This window comes from Cydia fagiglandana, chromosome 1 (genome assembly GCF_963556715.1).
Source record: "Cydia fagiglandana chromosome 1, ilCydFagi1.1, whole genome shotgun sequence".
NCBI classification, from domain to species: Eukaryota; Metazoa; Arthropoda; class Insecta; order Lepidoptera; family Tortricidae; genus Cydia; species Cydia fagiglandana.
The window spans coordinates 30,519,805-30,539,044 of NC_085932.1; the positions used below are offsets into that span (position 1 = coordinate 30,519,805).

General features: G+C 40.3%; 1 protein-coding gene across 6 annotated transcripts in view; it reads right to left on the reverse strand.

Annotated features, from left to right (window-relative positions):
• The window catches only part of LOC134669091 (ubiquitin carboxyl-terminal hydrolase 8), a 46,864-nt gene that overhangs the window by 4,097 nt on the left and 23,527 nt on the right, over positions 1-19,240 (reverse strand). For all 6 annotated transcript variants that reach the window (XM_063526654.1, XM_063526663.1, XM_063526634.1 and 3 more), the window contains 4 exons: positions 13,973-14,103; positions 10,940-11,039; positions 4,747-4,872; positions 986-1,180 (listed from right to left, as the gene is read on the reverse strand). In XM_063526654.1, the coding sequence (XP_063382724.1) occupies positions 986-1,180; positions 4,747-4,872; positions 10,940-11,039; positions 13,973-14,103 (552 nt within the window). The remainder of the gene's footprint in view (positions 1-985; positions 1,181-4,746; positions 4,873-10,939; positions 11,040-13,972; positions 14,104-19,240) is intronic.

The following is a 19,240-nucleotide window of genomic DNA, read 5'->3' on the forward strand; positions in this document are numbered from 1 at the left end:
AGTGAACAAGCGAAAACCGTAGCAAACTAACGGACAAACGGTGGCAAACATACGTATGACTCGCCTGTTAGTAAGCGGAGACTAGCTATGGACTACAAATCCAGCGACACACAAGAGCGTTACCGACCATGGAGTTTGGCGGGGGAATTTGGAGAACCATAAGCACAGCAAGGGATTTTGTAGCATTCTAAGTTTTGCGAGGGATGTTGGGGAATTTTAAGCGCAGTGAGGGAACTTGGTGAATCTTGAGGGTAGTAGGAGATTTTGGAAAATCGTGAATATTATTTTATTTCAATAGTACTTACGCTCAGCATACACCGGTTGGCGTTGGCGGGTAACTCCAGAGACAGGTTGGAGAAGGACTCGTACGTGACGCTCTGCTTGCCGCACACCGTACATTTGACCGTGGACCGGATTTGATTCAAGTCATGTAGTACTTACGCTCAGCGTACACCGGTTGGCGTTGGCCGGTAACTCCAGAGACAGGTTGGAGAAGGACTCGTAAGTGACGCTCTGCTTGCCGCACACCGTACATTTGACTGTGGACTGGATTTGATTCAAGTCATGTAGTACTTACGCTCAGCGTACACCGGTTGGCGTTGGCCGGTAACTCCAGAGACAGGTTGGAGAAGGACTCGTACGTGACGTTCTGCTTGCCGCACACCGTACTTTTGACCGTGGACCGGATTTGATTCAACTCATGTAGTACTTACGCTCAGCGTACACCGGTTGGCGTTGGCGGGTAACTCCAGAGACAGGTTGGAGAAGGACTCGTACGTGACGCTCTGCTTGCTGCACACCGTACATTTGACTATGGACCGGATTTGATTCAAGTCATGTAGTACTTACGCTCAGCGTACACCGGTTGGCGTTGGCCGGTAACTCCAGAGACAGGTTGGAGAAGGACTCGTACGTGACGTTCTGCTTGCCGCACACCGTACATTTGACCGTGGACCGGATTTGATTCAAGTCATGTAGTACTTACGCTCAGCGTACACCGGTTGGCGTTGGCCGGTAACTCCAGAGACAGGTTGGAGAAGGACTCGTACGTGACGCTCTGCTTGCCGCACACCGTACATTTGACCGTGGACCGGATCTGGCCGTAGAACAGCCGTAGGATGAAGCTCTCTTTGGATTTGGTGAACTCGTGCCACGCTTTTTCGGAGGGCGGGAGGCTGTCCTGTTACAAGTAAAGTGATTTTTGAGTAATGAGTTACCATCTTAAATAAACGTTCGAGCGGGCCAATTCGAGTTTTACTTATTCGATCAATTTAATCTCGAATTGGCCTAGAGGTCAGAAGATTCAACATTAATTTTCTGACCCGTTGAAATTCTTAAACGCGATATAATTGAGTGTAATTGAGCACCGTCTGCCGTGATGCCCAGAGACGTCACATCCACGGTTCCATTGAAAATGGTGATCCTACTAAGACATGGAAATTCATTAAAACATTAGGAGTAGGTAAATCTCAGCAATCCCCTGTGAATAAGGATGTAGATCTTGATTTGCTCAACCAGCATTTCTCCGCTTCTGCCACTTTCAGTGGACCGGTCAAGACTCAGACTCTCAACGATCTCTCTAATTTCACAACGTCTGTCTCCTCTCAATTTGCTTTCTCAAATTTTTCCGAATGTGATGTTAAGAAGAACATACTATCAGTATCCTCCAATGCTGTCGGAGTAGACAATGTGAGCCGTAATATGATCCTCCCACTCCTTGATCTCCTTGTTCCTATCATTACCCACATCCTTAATAGTTCTATTTCTTCTAGTATTTTCCCAACGCTTTGGAAAGAAGCTCACATAATCCCTTTACCTAAAAAGTCTAAACCTTCTTCCTTTTCTGACTACCGCCCCATATCCATTCTTCCTTTTCTTTCCAAGGTTCTTGAGCGCTTAGTCCATCAACAATTAACTTCTTATTTAAATAGATATAACCTCATGAACCCTTTCCAATCCGGTTTCCGTTCCGGTTATAGCACGGTCACATCGCTTATCAAAATCACTGATGACATCAGAGAGGGAATGGATAAAAGGATGGTGACGGTATTAACGTTGTTGGATTTTAGTAACGCGTTTAATACCGTCGATTTTGATATTCTCATTTCAGTATTATGTTCCCTTAATATATCACCTCCAGTTATTCAATGGTTTAGAAGTTACCTTGTCGGTCGTCGGCAGAGAATTAAGGTAGAAGGTTCTCATTCCTCTTGGTCCAACACTCTGGCCGGCGTTCCGCAGGGTGGTGTTCTATCTCCACTACTCTTCTCGATATTTATTAATTCCATCACCAGTAACATTGTCTCTTCTTATCACTTGTATGCTGATGATTTACAGATTTATTCTCAGGGTGTGCTTGACGATCTTCCATCCGTTATTAATACTACAAATAATGATTTAGAAAACATTTTAGACTGGAGTCATCGCTATGGTCTCATTGTCAATCCATCTAAAACGCAAGCAATAATTATAGGTAGTTCAAAATTAATCTCCCGATTAGATTTTTCTAATTTACCTACGATTTTATTTAACGGCACACAGATTCCTTATTCTTTTCAAGTTAAAAATTTAGGCTTAATTATGGACCGTACTCTATCTTGGATTCCTCAGATCAATGAGGTTAGTAGGAAAATGTTTGCAGCTGTAGGATCCCTACGGCGGCTTCGTAATTTTCTACCGCTCGCTACTAAAATTGCGCTTGCTCATGCTCTGCTTCTCCCCATTTTAGATTATGCGGATATCAGCTATCCCGATCTTTCTGTAGAGCAACTAAATAAACTCGAACGGCTTCAAAATCTATGCATCCGGTTCATTTATGGCTTGCGAAAATATGACCACGTCTCCTATTACCGTTCGGAGCTCAAGTTGCTCCCCATACGTTTGCGACGCAATTTTCACATTCTTGCTCACCTGTACGGTATTCTCTTCAACCCCTCCACCCCTATCTACTTGAAGGAGCGATTCAGATACCTCTCTTCTTTAAGATGCTCCCAGAACTATCTGCTTGCCCAAATTTCCTCTTCTTCTAAATTCTATAACGATTCTTTTACTTTCCAAGCGATTCGGTTGTGGAATGCTCTGCCGTCTGAGCTAAGACATGCTAAATCGCTTCCCATTTTTAAGGCTCAACTCAAAATTCACTATCTGTCACTTCCTCAAACTCGTTAATAATTAGATTATGTCTGTCTGTCTGATTCTGTGTTGTGTGATATATTTATGTATATATGTATTTATTTATATATTTATTTATTTAGCTATATATCTTATTAATGTATGTATTCATATTGTTATATATTTAGTTGTGCTGGTTTTATTTTTTTCCTGTTCTTGCACTTCATTTATTTTTTGCTACCCTTATACTTATTTCTTCCCTTCGATAATTTCTACTACCCGAAGGTTGTCTGGAAGAGATCGCTCTTTAGCGATAAGACCGCCTGTTGTTGCTTAGTTTTTTTTTTATGTTTGTTAATTTGCTGTATTCAATCATTGTGCACAATAAAGAATATTATTATTATTTGTATGTCTTTTCCATATCTCGGGACCATGGGGTCCCGGACCTTTGGGAGGCGTACGTGGGGCCGAAGCCAACAGCGCAGAGGCCCTTTAAGACACTTTAATCTAAAAGCAAGGGATACACGTGGCGGATACCATCCCCATTATTATTATTATTTTGTGTCTCCTTTTGGATTTCACGGGCCTATAAATCCCGGTCTTTTGATAGGCTTGCGTGGGGATACAGATCCAACACGTAGAGGCCCCTTGGAGAGCTTTAATGTCATGTAGAACGCCTGCTGGAACCCGTTCACAGGCGCAACAATAGACACCCATGAACCGGTCGCAGCAGGCATTGGGACTATTGTAGAAAAAGTGAACAGTATTCCGGTCTATGGATTGATGTTTGGGTGGACAATGAGACTGGGCTATTGTAAATTATTATTATTATTGTTTCTCCTTTTTGGACTTCACGGGCCTATAAATCCCGGTCTTTTGATAGGCTTGCGTGGGGATATAGATCCAACACGTAGAGGCCCTTTGGAGAGTTTTAATGTCATGTAGAACGCCTGCTGGAACCCGTTCACAGGCGCAACAATAGACACCCGTGAACCGGTCGCAGCAGGCATTGGGACTATTGTAGAAGAAGTGAACAGTATACCGGTTTATGGATTGATGTTTGGGTGGACAATGAGACTGGGCTATTGTAAAAGAGGTCCGGACACCTGCCATAACAATGTAAACACCGTCATCGAGACAGGCGATGACTCGCCGCTTACTAGATGGGCCCCTGAAACTGCCGTCGTAAAGACGACCAGGAGCAACATCGGTGTGAGCGGCTCAGGGGTGTCGAGAGGTGTGCGCCGCTTTCTACCCAGTGGCTGTTAACAGCCACTGTGCCAACTCGCGTCTTATGCATCTTTCACTTCCACCCCTGGAGCATATAGCTCTAACGGCTCCTCTCTGGACGGCCAATTAAGGCAAGCCAGAGCTGAGAGTCCTGCGGGTCTCCTTGGGGTCCACTCCGACCGACGAAGACACGCCGGAGACGGAGACCCTGACCGACTCTCGGGAGTACTCGGGTCCGTGGGGTCGTTACTCCCCAACAGCTCGCCACAAGCTGCCCTGCGGGCTTATTATTATTATTATTATAAGTTTGAAATCATTTATGATAGTTTTAAATCCTAATACAAATTAACGTCATTGCAGCGTATCAATTCTAGAAACGCAATCAGTTTCCTACATATAGTATACCTTGATCTGCGGCTTGCTGGAGAACTGCAAGTCGAGATGGAGCCAGTCCATGAGAATGGTCAGAAACTCGTGGGAATCCTGCTGCTCGCAACCTCGGAATGCTCGTTGGTGCTTCCCGACTTCGTTCTGAAAACGAATATAGAATAGGGTATTTGACTGTATTTAAAAAAATATATTTCACACCATACATGAAATAAAGCACCAGATAATTATTAGAAAAACATAGATACCAGTTCTATTCAATAAATGGGATAGAAATATAAAAAGTTGGTGAGTTGACCGTGACGTCATTGTGTATTGTTTCATATAATTTCAATAGCAAATACTTTTGACAGTTCTACAAGAAAGTGCCTTGACTAACGTATGCGGAGTGAAATTTGGACAAAGTTAATTATTGTTTTAAATAAAAAAAAACACCATTCTTTTTTAAAATAATTATGTTCTTATAATAATGTATATATCAAGGCTAAATGTAAAAAATAGTTTACTCCCATGCGAGATGCTTTACGGCAGTTCTGTGGTACTTTGTCCATCGCTGTCGAAAACACAGATGTCGGCATTTTATTCAGCTCCGATTTTATTTTTCGAATCAAACTTTGTACGTTTTTGGGACGAAAATTATTGCAATATATGTACTCGCCTCTTTAGATTTGCCCAAAAATCTTCTATAGGGCGAAGTTGCGGAACATAAGGTGGATTTGATGTCTTCGGTACGTATGGGATGTTTAACTCCGCCATTTTGCTAAGGGTTTTTTTGGAATAATGGCTTGAGGCTAAGTTTGGCCAAAACACTACATTTTCTCCTCTATGACTCGTATTTATGAAATCCCGCACTAATGGCAAACAACGCTCTATGTAGCGGTCGGCGTTCACAGCTAAACCTGACTCAAAGAATACAGGCTTAGACATTCCGCGTCGACTGATGGCAAGCCATAACAAAACTTTTTTAGGAAATTTTGTATGCTCAACATATTTCACGTTCTCATCGGTTGGACCATTGGTGTTCTCAAAATAGTAATTGCCTTGCCACTCGTTTCCATCTAACGTGAAATATGTGCAAGTGACATTGTTTTTAGCGTAAAATATTTCTTTGACTAATTGACGCAGCCGTACTTTCTGAGTGATTTCTTGGTTTTCAGAGACAGTGGGCTTAACTTTTCTACATCGCTTATCGATGCCCATGTCTTTAAGATATTTTTTAATAGTTTTGCCGTCAGTTTTAAATTTTCTTCCGAGCTCTCTATAAGATTTTGCGACACGGCCGGCCGTAATTTTCTTTTCTCAAACATGCAATGAAATATTGATGTTATGTTCCTTATAATAGGCTGCGAAGTATGACGTTTCAGGTGCGGCTAGGACAAAAGGTCGTTAATGGAATTTCATACACATCTTGCAGGCCTAGGCCGGCAAAGTCCTCTTTTTTATTTTCATTTCACAGATATTTGTGACACAGCATCGTGGCATTCATCCATTAAAACAAACTAGAGGCAGTATTTGCTTTATGGTTCGTAATGACACTCTGCCACTACGCCTATAAAAAAAAACAAAAAACAATGTTTGCTATAATTTGCAGTTTTATTTGTATAAAATCAACATGAACTTAATAAATAATACATTCTATAATTTTATAATTTTTAATTATAAATTTAACTACACAAATAAAAACATTTAAAATATTTCATCTAAACGTTAGCGGTAAAAAGGTCTACTCAAACACGTGTAGTTATATTTTTTATTTAAGGTGGTTCGCCTAGGTTACTCAAAACCTAACTCTCGCTAGATGGCACCACTTTTGCAAAATTTCAGATTTTATTTTTTTGTGAAATGGTCTTGGTATTTGTATACTTAAAAGTATGTTTCGCGCACTCTTTAAGTAAATATTGAACTATTAAAATAAACATTGAATACTTCATTGTGCAAAAACTACCTTTTTAATTCGACGGAGTGTTGCTGTCACGCTTTTTCCTACTATTACTCACACATGCAAACAGTGTTTCCGTGATCCTTGTAGTAGACAATTTCACACAACGTAAGTATGTTGCAATAGCGTAACGGTATGTTCGTGGAAATACGTGCAAGAGGATTGGGGTTCAAGACTGGTGCGAGTAGGTAATTTCTTTTTGTTTCTCCTTTGTGTTATCTTACCTTTAAACCAGCAATTATTAGATATATAATTATTTATTTATATATTTGGATGGTATCAGAAACGGCTCTAACGATTTCGATGAAATTTGCTATAAGGGGTTTGATCTCTTAGCTAGGTCTATGAGAAAACGCGCATTTTTGAGTTTTTATGTTTTGTAAGCTTTGGTCGGTCTCCCAGATATTCAATCTCCGCTTGGCAACTAATCCCAGAATTGGCATGCGCACTAGTTTTTACGAAAGCGACTACCTGACCTTCCAACCCAGAGAGTAAACTTATTTGGATTAGTCCGGTTTCCTCACATTGTTTTCTTTCACCGAAAAATAGGTATCGGTGTATAAATAGGTAGGTATCAAATGCTATTTCGTACAAAAGTTCGAAAAATCATTGGTACAAGCCGGGGTTAGAACCCGCGACCTCCGAATTGCTTTCCGCTAGGCCAGCAGCGCTTCCCCCACATACTCAGTGTTATCAGGTTTTTAGGGTTCCGTACCCAAAGGGTAAAACGGGACCCTATTACTAAGACTTCGCTGTCCGTCCGTCCGTCCGTCCGTCCGTCTGTCACCAGGCTGTATCTCACGAACCGTGATAGCTAGACAGTTGAAATTTTCACAGATGATGTATTTCTGTTGCCGCTATAACAACAAATACTAAAAACAGAATAAAATAAAGATTTAAATGGGGCTCCCATACAACAAACGTGATTTCTGACCAAAGTTAAGCAACGTCGGGAGGGGTCAGTACTTGGATGGGTGACCGTTTTCTTTTTGCTTTTTTTTGTTTTTTTTTTTGCATTATGGTACGGAACCCTTCGTGCGCAAGTCCGACTCGCACTTGCCCGGTTTTTTAAAAATCAAAAACGATTACTTATGAAAGCAGAAGAATATAAATGATCGTATTAGATTTAAAATTGTTACATATTTGCCGTAACTTATTTTTTAAAATGTGTTTTTCAATTAAAAGACACGTCAAGATTGTTTACCTTATTTCTAATGCTAAAAAAAACAAACTATAGTAATAATTGTGTTTTTCATTCATAGACAAAATCCATTATTTTTAACCACAGGAAATTTTATACACTTCTTTTTAGGGTTCCGTACCCAAAGGGTAAAACGGGACCCTATTACTAAGACTTCGCTGTCCGTCCGTCCGTCCGTCCGTCCGTCCGTCCGTCCGTCTGTCACCAGGCTGTATCTCACGAACCGTAATAGCTAGACAGTTGAAATTTTCACAGATGATGTATTTTTGTTGCCGCTATAACAACAAATACTAAAATCAGAATAAAATAAAGATTTGAATGGGGCTCCCATACAACAAACGTGATTTTTGACCAAGGTTAAGCAACGTCGGGAGTGGTCAGTACTTGGATGGGTGAGCGTTTTTTTTTTGCTTTTTTTTGTTTGTTTTTTTTTTGCATTATGGCACGGAACCCTTCGTGCGCGAGTCCGACTCGCACTTGCCCGGTTTTTATTGCAGTGAGGATGTCCTGATTGTAAAAATCAGAGAGATTAGGTAGAGTATAATTTCTAATTATCTTTGTAAAAATAAAAGAATACGTGTAGCCCATACTTAATAATCGATGTATGATAATAAGAAAAAATAAAAAAACAATACGAAATTTAGGTGTAACAAAAATACAAAAAGTTATGTTCCAGCATACAATGACTGGGGATCGAACCGGGAATCTTCCGTTTGCAAGCAAAAAAGCGACTGTTTGCATAACACGCCATGATAGTTCTTAGCTAAGCTGACGAACTTCTCGCTTAGGTCAATTAACTACCTGTCAAATATCAGTGTCAACAAAACTGCACTAAACATGACGGCACTCCAAATTCGAGTCGTGGTCAGCCCGGCAACGTCGGAAATGGTATGGCAACGTCGCAAATGTATCTGTACACGGCATTTGTGACACACACATACGTAAAATTGATGAAAATTTAACTATGATTTTTGCATGATTTCTGTATGAAACATTGTTTTCCTGTTAATTTCGCGCAAACGAATATTCGAAAGAAGATAAATGCGGAAATATTTGTGTACTAATAGTGTGTAGTTACTTAATGAGCTTTGATTGAATTTTGTATGAAAAGCGAACCACCTTAAATTGTTATGGAGGTAAAGTTGAAAAATATTCATTCTGTTTTATTGGATTTATGGTGCGTTGTTGATTTTTAGGGTTCCGTACCCAAAGGGTAAAACGGGACCCTATTACTAAGACTTCGCTGTCCGTCCGTCCGTCCGTCCGTCTGTCACCAGGCTGTATCTCACGAACCGTGATAGCTAGACAGTTGAAATTTTCACAGATGATGTATTTCTGTTGCCGCTATAACAACAAATACTAAAAACAGAATAAAATAGAGATTTAAATGGGGCTCCCATACAACAAACGTGATTTTTGACCAAAGTTAAGCAACGTCGGGAGGGGTCAGTACTTGGATGGGTGACCGTTTTCTTTTTGCTTTTTTTTTGCATTATGGTACGGAACCCTTCGTGCGCGAGTCCGACTCGCACTTGCCCGGTTTTTTGACTTTAATATGAGTTCCGACGAAATAATGAAATTAATATTAATTGTAATCGTAGGTGTTGGAATTGGCAGCGTAAGCAGAATTGATTTTAAAGAACTTGCTGCCTCTGCCGCCAAGTCAAAGACGAAGTATGTATGTTTGTATGTATGTATTTTATTATTTGAGAAACTAAGAAAAATGGCTTACAGTTTATTAGAAACAGTTTTGTGGCATATTTTAAATGAATGTAACTACAAATTCGTCAACACTGTGGAAATTATACTTATTTACTCCAAGCATAAAGCAACGATGTATGTGAAACATGATATCAACATGAAAGACTATGTAAACTTATGTGACGAAAACGACAGTCAGACAAGGCGAAAAAATCAAAGATACATGAAAATATACGGGTAGTAAAAATACACGACTCGTGTAAAACATACGCGTGATAATGATATAGGTACGTGTTGGTTATATTTTAGGTGTAGTTTACTTTTAGTTTTTTCTATAAATAAAACTTGGGTTTCGTGGATTTTTTATTTTATTTATTTCATTGCATGTTTGAGAAAAGCACTATACATACATACCTCGGCGGGAAATGGGGTTGCCCGCGCTCAGACCTATCCGTCCTCGCTTCGCTCGGCCGGCAGCCCCTTTCGTCCCGGCCTCTGTAGTAATGTACTATTAATCGAGCTCTCTCAGAAACCTTGCTCAAGCTGGAATAGTTTCCAGAACCAGGCTTTCTAGCAGTGGTTTTCTTCAAGGCAAAGGACGCCAGAATATTGTAAATAGTGCTTCGACTGTCACCCATTTGCACAAAATGTTCCACCACCTTTGATTTCGGCCATAGGGGATGGCTACTATAGAAATTACATACTGTTTGACGACGGCGTTCTTGTTGATTTACCATAATTACAAAATTAAACACCCAATCTTTATGAGACTTACCAAACTGATTAACAGATATTTTGACTTTACATTGACAACACATATTTTTTATTTACATTTTTGTGTTTTTATATTTTATATATACAAACTTTGTCCAAATTTCACTCCGCATACGTTAGTAGGAAAATACCCTGTTATGTATATATCTATATGTACTGGTATTATTATCATACAAATTAACTGGCATTCATTTTTAGGATCTTGGTTGTTTTTGCAAGCGGTTGTTACCCAGGCATTTAGAAGATAATAGGTACTTAAACAATATTCTTCACAAAGCTTCAATAATACATCTTTTTTAACCTCTTAACGACTAAAGAGTTGATCATATCAATCCGGTCCATATTATACTAATAAGCTTGTGATGTAACACTAACTCTCGCGTTTTGTACACATATTTAATTACACAAACGGATCTACCGCGATATAATTTCATTGTTTTTACCTTTAATTCCGACGTTTCAGCTGAGTTACACCAGCCGTGGTCACGGAAAGACTGACGTCCCAACAAATGTCAACGGAGATATTAATAAAACACTACTAAATTAGTTTAGCTTGTGATGCCGTCTACAAGCTCCCTGCTAATGTGTTATCTTACCCTTAAGTCGATGGTGGCGATGTACCGGTACTGTCCGGACCACAGCGCTCGCACCACCGCTGCTAGTTCCTCTGCGATCGCTCCTCGCGTTCCGTGCGCCCTGGTACATTATAACATATTATAAATACAAAATAAAACAAGTATAGTAAGTTTTCAACTAACTAATAAGTAAAGGTGCGGTGCGACCAGGTGCATCTGCTTCACAAATGTGCCTGACGACATCTAAAGTCGGACCATGCTAAGATTTGATATCAAATGCTTCGTTAATAGGGAATATTAGGCAAAGCTCTGCATAGGCATAGGCACCTTTGTGGCACATACACTAGACAAACCACATTGACACATCACACGTCACGTCAATCACATAGCCTACCGCGAAACAAGAAAATCTAAATTTCGTTATCTAATCTCTCTATCACTCGTGCATATTCGAGCGATAAAGAGGCAGATAACTAATTTTCGATTTTCGCGTTTACCGGTAGGCCCTTGTTAACAAACCGCCTTGATGCATCAATGTCGTATTTTATTGTCTGTGAAAACTTGTCAAAAAACAGTTTAAGGCACAGTATGTATAAGTTAGTGTATGAATTTACGGAGTCGGTAGTTCTGCACTCTGGCGGTAGAACATTGCAGTAATATCCCCTATTAGGTCGCTCCTGTTGGATACGTATGTATGCATTGTCAATGTAATGTTAGCAAAAACTTACTTTTCTGGCCTCCAGATAGGACAGAAAAAAGGAAAAGTGCGAGTCGGAATCGCCCACCGAGGGTTCCGTACTTTTTAGTATTTGTTGTTATTAGGGTTTCTGGTTTCTCGGCCTTTTTTATTTCTGGAGGCACGGGACTCTCGACCAAGATTTCTCGAGTTTCTCGAGTATCTCGAGAAATGTTGAAAGTTTCAACAAACACCATGTTATTTAAAATTGTTTGCTTTTTTACAAATCAAACTCATAGGAGTCGTAGGTGAGATCATTAATCAAACAAATGGTAAAATTTTAGTTAGCATAAATTGCACTTAATAATCTAAAATTCAACAACGAACAATACCTAAAAACAGCGTACGAGCCAGCGATGTGATATGGTGTAGTGTATTTCTTTAGGTATTTGACAAAATGTTATCAAACCACAATTATTATAGTATTTTTTTAAGCAAGAATATTCAAGTCAGCATTCAAGTCAATTTAACTCGATGTGAAAACCTTACAGAACCTACGTAATATTAATAATTACTCAACGTAACAATGAAGCAACAACACCACCACGCAACACCACGCTGCGCTCCAGAACAAAAATAGTCGACGTAGCTCGGAAAGCGGCCAGGCTAAAGTGGGACTGGGCAGGTCATGTCTGCCGAATGCCGAGTGAGCTGTGGGCCAAGATCGCCACAGAGTGGCAGCCCAAATCAAAACGAGGATTTGGCAGACCACGTCGGCGATGGCGAGACGAGTTAGACTCCTTTTTAAAAGAATGGCCAGAGACTGCACAGGATCGGGAAAACTGGGAAAAGTGGGGGGAGGCCTTTGCCCAGCAGTGGGATATTATAGGCTCCCAATAATAATAACAATGAAGCAGCTAAAATTACTTAATCAATAGTAATTTAGTTTTGTAATATTTGTTACTACATGGCCCTATTAAAGACCCTAAAACGAGACGATTTCTTGAGACATTTGAGGTTAGTAGTTCAAAACATGAAAATCGGTTGATGCCAGGATGATAGAGTTAAACCAAGAAAAGTCTGGAGCGGTTTTGACAGCCCGCGCAGTGCAAGTGTTATTTATACGTCATAATTCCATAGAGGTTTGACGTCTGAGAGTCTTTTCTTGGTCTAACTCTAGAGGACGGATCAAGGCAGTTTCATTTTCATATGTGGGGTTAACTAATAAATGTTTTAGGTACTTGAAAATGTTAAAAAAACATTGTTTAGATTTATTTTACTACCTAAAGAAATACACTATAGACACATCATGTGTTATACGCGTGTTTTTTTTACTTATTACATGAGATTTATTTCTCAAGTTCTCGAGGCATTGATTTTTTTTCCCGTCTCGAACAAGGACAAATTTCTTGAGATTTACCGCCTCGAGAATTCTCGAGCAGTAACCCTAGTTGTTATAGCGGCAACAGAAATACATCATCTGTGAAAATTTCAACTGTCTAGCTATCACCGTTCATGAGATACAGCCCGGTGACAGACGGACAGAATTTTCTGAATGTGTTTATGAAACAGACACTTTTCCTTTAACTTTTTGAACACCACGCCACAAAAGAGATAGGTACAGAAATCAATCTACATACAAAGTGCGCTCAAGCAACGCACACATAGACACTGCTCACGGACACGATATCTCGGACCAGTTGGGACCAGTGCGAGCGCGAGTGCTTGAGACACGAGTCTGTGAACTTTTTTGTGCAATAATGGAGAAACAAAACAAAAAGTTATTATAACTGTACAGTGGACGGTTGTTTAAATTCAACATTAACCGGTGAATTGTCGTTTTTTAAGCTACCAGTGGTTTCAGAGAGAATGCGTATGCGAATTTATTACATTGTACATGAGAATGCGAATTTATTACACTTTAAAATATAATAATCGTGCATTTCGCCAATCTCGAAATCATCGCAAGATATTTTCTGTGGCAAATTTGTAATATAACAATGACATTTAAATTAAAATATCTATTTGAGTTATTAATGTTATTATTAATTTATATTTCCATTCTTCCCGTTTCATCCTCAACAATAAATCAAACAACTAGATATCAGATACGATACGATAGATACGAGTGCCACTACCACGATAGTTTTTTGTGCATAAGTCATAGTTCGCAACAATCGCAACCCTAGAGCGACCGCGAGCGTAGGTATGAAAAGTAAAGTACATACATGTGATTGACTTCTGTACTTATCTGTTTTGTGACCACGCCTATTGCGCGCGGCCTGACGCATTATTCTAAACCTTGTCGGAAGGAAAATTGGGCTGCAGCCGCGTGTCAGTTGACGTCATAGCGGTGAAAGGGTTAATAAGGCAAGTACCTGTTAACATGCTCCATGTACTGTCCGTTGCAGAAGTAATGGCACAGGATGGCGGTGTTATTCAGGCACTGGATGATGGAGTTCATGTAGCATGTGTTGCCAAGGTTCTTCAAGCCCGTTAGACCGCGGCCCTGCGAATGTGAAACGTAAGTTGAGGAGATAGGGTTTCAATTACAATGCTTTTGACTGTGAATAGTATTTCTATATTTGAATAACATAATAGTCTGTGGAACAGTTCTGTCAACATTTCGAAGGTGTATTGGGAAAAAGTGATAAAAACAACTAAAACAAGTTACTACTATATAAGAAGCACTATTTACTGCGTCAATACTTGCCAGACTACATAGTTAGCTGCGTGTTTCGAATGTATGAAACCCCCAGAGCACCTTAGAAAATTATCCAAAATAACTATACAACTTTTCGTATAATTTTTTGTTCAGGCAGCCATCGTAATCGGCGATTTATTTATCGCAAAATGGTCGAAAGAAATGTTCCACAAACCTTTTTGAAAGTCTGGCTTCCTTCCAAGTTTTTCTTGCCTTATAAATGGTGATGAATCCTCACTTACCTAAATTCATTTGTAATTGATGTCAGCTCCGCTCTCCTTAACTCAGATTCTTTCGTGTCGTGCCAGTCTTACCTTAAGTCTGGATTCTTTAGCAGTTTGACCTCCCACCGAGGGGAGTAGGCTAGCGACCTACGAGTAGTGAGGGCGTCTGCTAGGGTTGACGAAAAATAGTTTGAGCAACGCTAACTAACGCGGACGCGAGCAACGGATTTTACCTACAATGGTACCCGCCTGCGTGTGCCCGCTCTAGAGGGCCTACCGCGAACCACGTTCGACGTGTTGCCTCTCTGTTGCACTTGTAAATTCATACGTGTGACAGGGAGGCAACACGTCGATCGTGGTTCGCGGTAACCTCTCAGCTATCGGACGCCCTGGGCTATCGCGAAAATCGAAGTTCGCAAATTGCGGGCAGCATCTTTCTGTGTTACTCTAAATAACTTGCGAATTTCATTTGAATCGGGAAGAGCAGCAATGTAACCTCATGTTCAAATCAGTCCAAAGCTAGCTGCTCTGCAAGCATCGTTTAGTAGTGAATAAACTAAAAAACGCTACATTCGCTACGCCGTAGCTCCGTAGCAGCATTTTACACCTACTAAGCGCTTTTGCCACAGTTATCATTTTGTTTACCAGAGATAAGAGATGTTAAGGTGGCCACTGACGAGCCTTCCAACAGTCTAAATAGCGTGGCTGCAATCCAAAATCGGTCCGTGAATGTCAAAAACGTACAATGTTTAATATTAGGATGCCTTCCATTTGGATGAATCCATTGTAACGGCATCCATTTGGAAGGCTCGTCAGTGGCCTGCTTTACATGAATATTTATGCAAATACACAGCCCGATTCCAACTTTAAGATACGTCAATTAATAGATCTAGAAACGATATGGATTAGATATGTCTGCGTCAAATGTGACGTCACCTTTGGCACTGACACATCTAATCCATATCGTTTCTAGATCTATTAATTGACGTATCTTAAAATTCGAATCGGGCAGATAGCCATGTGTTGCTGGCATAAAGGAGGCTTTAGTTTGCGTCATTGGCTGAGGGTTAATTACGTTTAGTATCGACCCCTGTAATTGGCTAGTGCCGCTAGTGGGCTGCGTCTATTTCAGGATGCTTTAAACTTGCAGCGATAAAGGCATCAAGTATGGACACGGGTATAAGTCACGCAACAATTCTTACTCTACTGCGTTTAGGGGTCAATCAGCATTGACCAAAAATAATATATATGTCGGAGAATGGATGAAATGTGCCATCTGTCGCCTTCAAGAGGCATTTTATCATGCAAACCTTGACAAATAGAGCAAACTAGGGTGTTACGTGTGTTACGTACACCTGAGTGGCGTTCGACGCAGTTCCGCTAAGACGTCATAGAGTGCGCTGTTAAAAACAATTGAAGTCCAGAACAATTGAAGTTATGGTGTCAATCAATCTTCAGAAGAAGCACGATGAGAACGAACGGGAGAAGATGACGTCTGTGGCGGCTCCTGGGTCAAATCCACTGGTTTGCTTAAGATAAGAAACGTATCGCGTGCTGTGATTTGTAATGAGTCTTGTGCAGTAAAGATTGTGAGTTGAACAACGTATTTCATTGAAGGCCGTCGTCATCCACGATTGAAGGTTCTGATGTGCTGAAGATAGTATGATACGCCCACAATTCCCGACTTATATATAAAATAATAGTTAGAATTCGTCATCATTTTATGACACGAATTAATTTTTGCAGCGCAATTCGGGCAACCAATGTCACTTTTACGTTAGATATCGAAAAGAGTATCTCCAGAATCGCACAAATGTCAAATTTGACAGGTTAGATCTTAAACATATCGTTATCATATCTTGGTGATGTCTAAAAGATATCTAATAGATGACTATTTCAAAATCCGAATCGGGCCCTGAGACTTGTATATTATTCACGAGAGCCACAGATTATACCTAAACCTATCCCCCGAAGTTTTCAATCTCTAATTGAGCAATCCTCCGCCACCGCCGCTTTAAATTTGCAGCACTGTCGAACATAAAATATTGACGCGGCCGCAACACGCGATTCCTTGCATAAATGACTGCACGTGAATAAAACAGCAGCCTTGTAAAAAGAAATACTTTCTTGTAAAAGCTCGTGGAAAAAGCTAAGGAAATGTACTTCTGTATAAAGTATAATTGTAATCGTGTATCTAGTATGATTTTATTGTGGGACTATAGGTCTTGTGTCTATTACGAATAAGAGTATTCAATAGGGTAGTCTAGGGACTCCAGGATACTTAGGGCCCCCCCACATTTAGCGTTTTTCGAGCGTCGGCGTCTGTCGGCGTCTTGTCAGCGCTATGAAAAATGACGTCGCTGCGCAGTTGCGTCGACGTTGCGTCGAGCAGCGGCCATAGAATTGTAGACGCCGACGCTCGAAAAGACGCGAGATGTGGGGGGGGGCCTTAGGGTATACTGAAAATTCCTAGACTGGCCACTTAGAAAAAATAAGTCGTCTCATAGTTATATCAGAATCCAGAAACTTTTAGTATGGCCCACGTATTGACATAGGGTTTAGGGTTCACTTCAAATTATTTTTTGTTAAGGTTCCTCCATATTGCCAGTCACGTTGGAGGGCACGTCGGCAGTTACAGGACGGACTTTGCCCAGCAGTGGGACACAAAATTTGACTAATAAATCTCTAAATGTTCAATATGAGAACAAGACCAAACTTTAAATATCCGCCTTCAAATTACTTGTTGGCTGACATGGTAGTAAATGACTACGAAAGCACACAACCCGGTGACGATGACGTTTCCACCATATCGGCAGTCACATATGTAGGGCACGCCGGCAGTGACAGGACGGATGCCTCTGCCCAGCAGTGGGACACAAAACTAGACAAATAAATCTATAAATTTTCAATATATCAACAAGATTAAACTTTAAATCCCCGCTTTCAATTACTTATTTTAAATTTTAATCAGCAGAAACTTCTGCAAACGATGCTGTTAAGCTCAGAATAAATTTAAAAGTGGAAATATTACTGTCTTGGGTGAGACTTCAACTCACGGCCTCTGGATTCAAATGACTTGTTGGTCGACATGGTAGTAGATATGACTAGGAGAGCACACAACCCACCCCGTGAACTGTCCGCCGTATTGACAGTCACGTTGGTGGGCACGCCGGCAGTTATAGGACGTCTGTGACGGGCGCGGCTGTGGGTTGTTGCCCGCCGGGTAAACACGTGTATGCTAATATGTGACAAGCCCCTTGAACCGGCAAACTCAGACGGTCGGATATCGGAAGCTGAAGGAATATATGTATCAGTAACGCATCCATGAAGGGAGCGGGAAGCCAAGAAATCAGAAGGAAACTAGAGATATGGCGCATCGCGATAATTGCGACGTAAAGCCCGCTCCACACTCCGCGAAACTGCGATTCTCGCACGAGTGCGGAGCGGGTAAGATATTGCCTACGCGCGGGTTTTTGCCATTCATCGTCGTTAATACTAAATTATACTTCTATTTAAAATTTTGCTCATCAGATTCTTCGGCTAATGTAACTATTTAGCAATTATATACTGCTATGATATGCAAGGTGGTAACAATAATGTATAACTGTAAATAAGTGGAAATTAGACGTCTTCGTGTTTTTTTCTACCAAGCCAACACCTTTTAAGGCTTTGGTTTGTGTCTGCCCTCGCAAATATAGATTCTAAGATGATAATATAAATAAGTATTATCAGATGAAATTATGTATATTATTCACAATTCCTTTATCCTACTTGAATTATGTCCTATTATAATTATTAAACACAAACAGTCCGGTATAATAAAACACATCGGTTTCAAGTCACAACTACCCATTAATTAAGTACTCCGCCCTAACCTTGAGTTATATAGGCTGGTTCACTTAAACGCTTCAACTTGAGAACTTTGATAAAAATAAAACCACGCAAGAAAGTAATACAGTCCGATATAACTTTGTTTTTAAGTATTAGTAGAAAACCTCGGGCGAGCTCGCTACATCGTAGGCCACGTCTACGCCTCGGCTAGTCTGTGGCCATGAGTAATGATTCGGTCAAATTGTGTTTTTTGAAAAACTAATTATAGCCAGCATTCTATGAATGTAGTATGATACCTTTGGATATGGTGCTTTACGCAGGCTAGCGTCCCGTCCCCTCCCCCTGACGCAACCCCCCCCTTTTAGCATAAATATGTCCCGGTTGGGAGTTTTTTTTTGTTTTTAGGGGAAAGTATACGATATAGGAAAAAAGTGTCAATGAAAGAAATGTTCCCTATTAAATTCTGAACATAAAAGGTTATATTCATTTTTTTGATACGACACACCATATTCATGTTATGGCTAGATGAACTTCGACAAAATTTAACCGTTGAAAAACTTGCAGAAGATCAATATAACATAGTACGTGATAGTACTAAAAGAAATCATACAGGACAATAACCTTGCAAGCTTATTTTCCGTATAAGATTTTTTTCAGTACTATCACGTACTAACTTATAATGAACTTCAACAAGTTAATACATGAATATGGCGAGTCTTACTAAAAAGTTGTATATAACCTTTTTTGTTTAAAATTTATTAAGGATTATTTCTTACCTTGACACTTATTTCCTAACTCTAATACTTTTCTCAAAAATAAAAAAAAAACCGTAAACCGGGACGTATTTCATGCTAAAAGGGGGGGTTGCGTGAGGGGGAGGGGGAGGG